We start from the raw sequence: 8,866 nt of genomic DNA on the forward strand, positions 1-8,866 counted from the left end.
AGAGTCTGGTCGGTGGATTAGGAGTTACATAACCCTTGTCACTCACATCTTTTTAATCCGGTGCCATCCATCCATTATTTGATGACTTAAAACCAATGTCTTTTTTTTTCCTCAACATTTTTTTTAAATAGTTATGAAAGTTTTTTCTATTTTTATTTTAGGTCGTCCATAAACTAAGTCCAAGTTTTTAAAGATTTTTATCCAACTTCCCTTCACCAGCGTCTAACAACGTCACAAATAATCAGCACCTTTTCTCCCAAAATAAAGTCACAGTTTGTTCTTCTTCTTGGGCACTTCGTGGTCGAGTAGGAAACACTCATGGTTGCTAAACCGAAAAAGGGGCCATCCATACATGACGTCACAATCGAAGGGAGGAGGGGGGTCCGTAATTTTGTGACGGTGTGTGATGAGGGGAAGGGGGGAGGGTCAGATGTTGCGACGTCACACTTTTGCATTATAAATAAACCGGGAGTGATCTCCCCTAAACTTTCTCGAATATTCTTATATAAAATAACAGGGGATGGGAACTCGGGCTATAGACATGATTTTTAATCCATTTTAAATACTTAAAGTTTTAAAAATAGAATAAAATCTCGTAGACAAATTAATTGCACACCAAGTGAACGCCAAATTAAAAAGCGCATAATAGTGCGCAATAATATTATTACTTTTAAAATTTACATTAGTTTTTTTGAGAAATCGGAAGTAGCGTAAAGTACTACTTCCAGTCAACGGAAATGACTCAAACTTTAATAGAAGTTAGAGAATTAGATCTTTTACTTACGTATGAAATTTCATTTATTTATCTGAAATAGTACTCAAGTTATAGGCTTTTGAAAAATTCAAAGTAGGAAAAGTACCACTTCCGGTTATCGGAAATCGCTCAAAAGTTGATACGGATCTACGATTTTGATAAAATACTTATATATGAAATTTCATCAACCTAGCTGTAACGGTACTCAAGTTATCGTGTTTATACACGGACAGACAGACAGACAGACACACACACACACACAGACACACAGACATAAGGACAAGGCTGCAAAATTATGTGAGGTGTGAAACGTCGAGATTTGTAAAAATCTCGATTTTTTTTTTGCACGATTACAAGACTTTCTCTATACTTCGTATATACGAGAAAGTAAAAAGCAATGTTAGAAAACGAATTTTAGACGTTATTTCGCGTTTTAGAAAACTATTTTAATAAATTGTAATAGGAATTTATTTAAATACTCTATATTGACAGAGTTCAGACAAGATTTTAGAAAAATATCGATGTTTAAAAAAAATTCAACTGCAATTTTGAGGGGGTTTGTAGGCTGAGGTGTGACGACATTTAAGGGGGGGGGTCTGGCTTTTTGTGACGACATGTGACGGAGGGGAGGGGGGAGGTAAAAATTGTCAAAAAAGTGTGACGTCATTTATGGATTACCCCAAACTCCGAAATCAAACAACTGCTGCCTTGTAGTTTGTTCTTGGTTAGACAAGGCTATGGAAGCAAATCCAAAAAAATGAAGTCAGCAGCCTCCCCCTCCTCTGAATATGTGTTGTTTTGAAACCGCAACTTTATTTCTCTTTATCAAGCAGATTCAGCAATAGATATTTTCGTTACACTTTCAAAACATGGAAACATAGCCACAAAAAATTCACTTTTGGAAAAGTACCGTCATTTATCGTCAACCCCTTTATTTTAATTTCTTTAGTTTATATCCCTCCCAAAAAAAAAAAAAACTCAAAAATCAAAACAAAGTTCGTTCATTTACTCTTCACCCTTTAACACTCATTTTAAATTAACAGTTTGTCTCAATTTTTTTTTACCCCTTTCAACAGCCCCATCAGACAAAATCGTATTTTTTTTTATCCAATCCATCGACTGTCCACGTGACCAAACCCGAGCGAATAGCGCGCGGCTATTGGACGTAATCAGACGTGCACCCGACCCCACGGGTCAGTGGGCGATAACTCTAGCAGGAGAGTATTTATTCAGTGGTGGGGGGCAGATGTCAGCACAGTTTAGACCTAACCACTCCAGTTGTAAAGCAGGCGCCTGATTGCGGACCTCGTTGTGGAGGGCGACAAAGATGGCGCCTGTTTACATTAGCAACGGATGCTAGGCAGTGTGGGCTGGAAGGAATAGAGAGCCCTTGAGAAGTGGACACTTCTTTTAGAATTTTATTTGGACGAGTGTCAGTTGTTAAAGTGTAAGTTGGAAGCTGATTGTGGAATCGCTCTACTTTTTTGCTTGAAATAGCCACGGTAGAAATTCTTTTACCCCACGTATTTATATATATATATATATATATATATATATATATATATATATATATATATATATATATATATATATGTGTGTGTGTGTGTGTGTGTATATAATTATATGTATATATATATATATATATATAAATATAAATATATATATATATATATATATATATATATATATATATATATATATATATATATATATATATATATATATATATTTATATAATTATATGTATATGGGCCAGTTGTTCTAAACCTGGGTTCAATCGAACCGCATGGGGGACTACTAAGACTCAAGATTTTGTCATTGCGGACGATAGTACTATTTGTAGGGTTCGGTGAATACGCATATGACATTGGTGGGTTTAAGTACCTGAAATAAAAGCTTAAGATCCACTAATATAGGATGTACGAATTTGAATCCTTAAGGATCATGCAATAGTTATATAACAGTGCAATGGAATACAACTGACCCCCACCCTGTACCTCATATGCTGTTATTCAAAATTCCCATAACCGCATTTTTCTATATAGTTCTAGTGGTACCAACCCAATATTTACACTCGCATGCACATACTACAAAAATGAAAATTTTCTTAACATATGCAGTAACGCAATCGAATAAACTGAAAGTTTCGTTTCACCTTTTTTAAACTCTAAAAAGAATTAAATTTGTGAAAAAAGTCTCATAACATTATGTATTGAAAATCAAACTCGAAAGGATTACGTTAAAAATTGATCTATTTACATCACGCTAACGACCGAACCGGAAAAGCGTCATCAGAATTAAGCCACTTATGACCCTGACTGTATTGTGACCTCAGCCTCCACTTTTCTCTTATCGACTCGTCCGCCATCTTTAGAAGTCATTCACCAAAATTTCCCATTGGGCTTAACGATTTGACGACCACAAACCCACGTTTTTTTTTAAAAAATAGCTTGCTATGTTAGTTACCTCGCGAAGCGTTCAAACAGAAAAGGCAGAACCACCTACGTTTTTTTTTTCAAATAGCTTGTTATGTTAGATACCTCGCGAATATAGAAGATTCAATCCACCTACGTTTTTTATTTAAAATACCTTGCTATGTTAGATATCTCGCGAATATAGAAGACTCAACCACCTACCTTTTTTGTTTTTTAATAATAGCTTGTTATGTTAGATACCTCGCGAATATAGAAGGCCCAACCACCTACGTTTTTACAAGTTTTATTTTTAAGTAGTTTGATATGTTAGATACCTCGCGAATTTTTCTAATCGAACGCAGTAGGCTGAATCACCCACGTTAAGTAGCTTGTTATTTTAGATGCCTTCTAACAGGAAGTGGAGGGCGGAACCTCCCACAGGGGAGAAAACTCCAAAAATTTTTACTCTGACGAGGCACGTGATTGAACTAAACTCAATGTGCAATAAAAATCAGACGTAGGCAGAACAGTGGCCCTTCTTTTTGGGCGATTCAATTTTAAACCAGCTCAATCTGATGGATTAAAAAAAAAAAACAGGGACTCACTTTTTAGAAACTGCAAAATTTAAGATGTCAATTACAAAACTTACAAGGCTAATTTTATATAACGTAATTACCCATTCTTTGAAGTACCACGGCATTCTACTCTGCCTATAGCCGGTGCCCAGCTGAGCTAAGACAGGCAGCAGGAAGCCCCCCCCCCCTCACCCCTGTAATGTCAACCCTCTTTAAGATTCTTTCATCAGATCAGGCAGTATTAAATGTTACTACTCGTCTTGTGAGCTATCCTTGGCTTTAAGATGTGCTAATCTACTGATGTGGGTTAGTTGTTGATGTTAAGTCTGCAACACATTGGGACTAATCTTTACTTTAATCTGGTATTTCTTTCTAGAAATAGGTTTCTTTCAGTGTAGCAGATCTTAAACATCTTTCAGATATAATTTTCGCAGGGGTGGCATTTGAAACTTTAGAGGGGGGGGGGCGCGTTTCGGTTTTCAAGGGAGTGGAGGAATCTGGTTAAAGTATATTGCCTACTAAACACTCAAGTCATTGTATTTTACAGAAAGGGTTTTCACAATGGCCAGTGCAGGGCCTGGCCGGGACGGCTCATATATGTATATGAAAAAGGCAGTAAAAAACCAGTAACGTATTAAACTAGCTAAGGGCAAGCTTATAATTGAAGTTCTTATTATGCATATATATATATATATATATATATATATATATATATATATATATATATACAGCGTTTTTTTGTCACTCACCTCCTCCAACCCCAATACCAGTATACGCTTCTGAAAAAGCTTGAGGAAAAAAACTAAAAGAGAAAATAAACTGCGAACTTAACAAATAGTAGTTTTTAAAAATGGTGGTCACTATTCTCTAAGGGCACGGAACAATGCTTGGTTTAAATGCGAAAGGATGGTGTTTTTGAAACGTCTAGGTGTGTGAGTCAGCGGAAAGTACAAATTGTTCGTCTGGCTGTTAATTCGTTAAAAGCTACTCTGTTGAAATAACATTGTTATTTTTCTCTAACATCAGCTGTTATTTTTGTCTAATATCAACTGTTATTTTTGTATAACATCAGCTGTTATTTTTGTCTAATATCAACTGTTATTTTTGTATAACATCAGCTGTTATTTTTTTATAATATCAACTGTTATTTTTGTATAATATCAACTGTTATTTTTGGTATAATATCAGTTGTCGTTTATAGGTATAACATCTATTTTTTTATAACACCAGCTATTATTTTTGTATAAAATCAGCTGTTATTTTTTTTATTAAAATCAGCTGTTATTTTTTTATAAAATCAGTTTTTTGGTTGTTTAAAATCAGCTATTATTTGTATAGTATCAGCCGTTATTTTTTAGAACATCAACTGTTATTTTTGCATAACATAAATTATTATTTTTGTATAAAATCAGCTGTTAATTCTTTAATAACATCTGCTGATATTTTTGTATCATTACTGATAAAGAAAACAACCCCCTTATTGTTAACATTTTCAAGCAGAGCCTACTTAGAATGTGAACAAATGGAACGCGAGGCTATCATAATTCAAATGGAATATTGAAGAGTGAACTCCCTTGGGTGGTCGCTATTTGAACGTTATTTTTGCTGTATGGAAACATTCAGAAAAAAAGAAATATTGGTAACGTATAGTGGCTACTTTAGTAGGTAATGTGATGGTAAAATACGGATTATATAGGGTGGTAAATTATTGCGACGAAACACGGGGTAAATATTTTTCGTAAAATATCGTGGTAAAATATGTTAGTAAAATAAGGTAAAAAATGTATGTGAAAAAAAAGGGTGTTAAAATAAGGTATTAAATGTAGATGTAATACAAAGATTAAATATGGTGGAAACTATTGTGGTAAAATATGTTGGTAAAAAAGATGTTAAAATAAAGTAGAAGAAATTGAAGTAAAATATTATTTTATACGTTACTAGAAAATGGTAGCAATCTAGGGTGGCAAAATAGGGTTATAAAATATGGTGAGAAAATATGGTAGGACAATGTGATGGAAATATGGTAGGACAATGTGATGGATTAAATAAGGTGCTAAAATATGGTGCCTATAACAGAGTATGTCTAAACATGCGGATGATATTGTAACTCATTTTTGCACTACTTCTAAATAACATCAGACGATTTTTTTGGAATAGTTTCTATCACCCCCCCCCTCCTCCTAACCCCTCCACTTCTGTCTGTCCCATCACCCTCCCGCACAATCCCTCTACGTCCCCTTCCCAACTTTCGGTCCCAATCGTCAAAATCTGTAAGAAGAAAAAGCCTAACTTCTTGTACGTCCGCACAATAATAGACCCGTACTTCACCCACTTCCCGTGCGTGGTGCACTCTGGGACTGCTGAGAAATTGTACTCAATAAGGGGCACTGGACAGCTGGGATTGGTTTATAATGGGAGTTAGTAGGGAAAGGGAAGTGGAGGGGGATGGACGAGTTCATTTATATAGGGGTGTTTGATAAAAGAGAATTGTAGCAGGGGGTAAAGTAAAGACGAGTCCATTTTCATAGGGGTGTTAGATTAAGAGTATATTTACTTGCGAGGGTGGGGGGATAATATAAAGATAGTTCATTTTAGTGGGGGCGTTGAGTATGAAGACAAGTTCGTTATAAAATATGTTACGGGGTTGATGCACTATCGTTATGTGCAGTCTGATTACTTGTCGGACCCTTGTAGTGATCTGCCCCTGTGAGTGGTCGTCCCGTCTCCCGTACGGCCACCCACAGGTCAAATACAAGGCATGGCAACAACTCTCTAGTCCATTCGAACGTAACTAAAATCGAAATGTCCATTGTTTCCGTACTGATCTATGTTTAGTCTAGTCATGTGTATCGTTAACCCTATGTCAACAGTCTAAACACCCCAAAATGACCAAATGCACAATATAACATCATTTTAAAAAATTTCCACGTAAAACAACCAAAAACTAGTGTAGTAGTGTAATGAGTTTGTATTAGCGATTTTTTTTTATTTACGCAGTTTTCTGTTGCACATTTTTCTGTTTGCGTAATTTTCGATTGCGCATTTTTCCGTTTCGAATTTCTGGGAATTTTTTTGGAATATTTCATCCAGTAGTAGTCTCTTACAAATAATTAATGAGTTCTTTTGCTAGCAGAAATGTAATAAAAGAGTTAAGGTCAATGCTCAGATTTCTGTAAAAATTATGGCGGTAGGGATAATTTAAACGCTGTAATTAGCAGATGATATTACTTAAGACTTTAATATCTCATTATCGAGTCTTGGTAAAGTAAAGTTCCCCTTCTAAACCTGACGGTCTATGGGGCAAGTGAAGTAGAGTTCATCTGTTTCTGTGACCTCGGCAAATGAAGGGATAATGTGGTCAGCACTACGGCCAGCCGTCTTTACATTCACTAACTTGAGTTAGGTACCCATCAGAACTGGGTGGACTCAAGGACGGTCTACTAACTTGAACCCGGATTCGAACTCGAGTCTAGCTCTCTACCGCTACGCCACTCCGTCCCTATCAACTCTTGGAATTGTGGTTTTAGGAGGTCCCTGAGTCCACCCCTTGCTGGGTACTAAGCGTACTTTGAGGGAAAGTAAAGGCGGCCGGCCATAAAGCTGACCACGTCATCTCTTCGTTTCATGAGGTTAAGAAACTTATCAACTCTATTTCATCTGCACAATGGATTGCTACATCAAAAAGGAAACTTTATATATATATATATATATATATATATATATATATATATATATATATATATATATATATATATATATTTATATATATATATATATATATATATATATATATATATATATATATATATATATATATATATATATATATATATATATATATATATATATATATATATATATATATATATATATATATATATATATATAGGTATGAACGATATATTTGAACTTCACATGACCAAGAATATACACATACATACGTACATATATATGTATATGTATATATATATATATATATATATATATATATATATATCTTCATGACAGTTAGACAGCTTCATTAAATGAGAGAGACAGATAGCTAGTTAGCAATTTACCTCGATCTTGACCAAGCTTTCATCTCGTCCATCTGTTGTTTGGTTTGTTGAGTTGTCCGTCTCAGCCTGCAGGTTAGACGAGAAGTTGATGTCCGGGTACAGAGATAACTCCCCTTTCAACACGGACACATTCTCGTAGAAGAGTGGGGGTGGGGTCGTCATAATGGCGTCAAGGTCATTTCCGGTGTAAATATATCTCTTCTCTTTCGTGATGCGCGTTGAACAGCGTTTTATCTTCGTATATCCATGATCATTAAATTCAAAGTTCAGGGTGTCTCGTGGGTTTAAAAAATATATTTTCCCCCTGGAGGTTGGAAGAAGCAGACGATATAAAACGGCAGACGTAATTTCGTTGAAATCATTAAAAAGCTGGAGCAACGTGACATAGAACGGAACAAAAAAAATTGTGTTGCAATGTTTTGGAGAAAGTGATGTTGATTGCTTTTGTTGGAGTTTGTAAACTTGTTGTAAACTTGTTGTAAACTTGTTGTAAACTTGTTGTAAACTTGTTGTCAACTTGTTGTCAACTTGTTGTCAACTTGTTGTCAACTTGTTTACTAAGACTTGTTTCTGTACAGTCTGTTGAAGAGAATTAAAGAATTATAAAAATAATTAGATCTCAATTAATTCTAAATAAGCGTTAAATCATACTCTACTGTGCAAGCAAATAAACACACACTCAATATATATATATATATATATATATATATATATATATATATATATATATATATATATATATATATATATATATATATTATATATATATATATCAGTGTGTGTATTTATGTGTGTGTGCGAGGGTGTTTTGCGGAGGGGTGTCCTGTAAAATGTTATATAACGTCTAGATATTTTTTTATATTTTCTATAGGAGTTCACAATCGCTTAAACCAGCTCATATGATCAGTGCACAAGTGTCAAATGAGATTTCTCTGTCCTTGTACGTGATGTGGTTTTCAATGGGCGGGAGTACTTTGGGAGGGGTGGGGGCGGAGTATGAGGGTTTTAGGGGAGGGGGGGGCGTGGGGTGGGGTGGCTGTCAGCATTGAGTACGAGTACACTCGA

General features: G+C 35.1%; 1 protein-coding gene across 1 annotated transcript in view; it reads right to left on the minus strand.

The window, feature by feature from the left end:
• The window catches only part of LOC131938349 (cephalotocin receptor 2-like), an 89,359-nt gene extending 81,396 nt beyond the window's left edge, over window positions 1–7,963 (minus strand). Inside the window, exon 1 of the mRNA XM_059296354.1 lies at window positions 7,802–7,963. Within this exon, the coding sequence (XP_059152337.1) occupies window positions 7,802–7,963 (162 nt within the window). The remainder of the gene's footprint in view (window positions 1–7,801) is intronic.
• Between the last annotated feature and the right edge of the window lie 903 nt (window positions 7,964–8,866).

Source organism: Physella acuta, unplaced genomic scaffold, assembly GCF_028476545.2.
Source record: "Physella acuta isolate Inbredline_101_S28 unplaced genomic scaffold, ASM2847654v3 ptg000242l, whole genome shotgun sequence".
In the NCBI taxonomy this organism is placed as follows: domain Eukaryota; kingdom Metazoa; phylum Mollusca; class Gastropoda; family Physidae; genus Physella; species Physella acuta.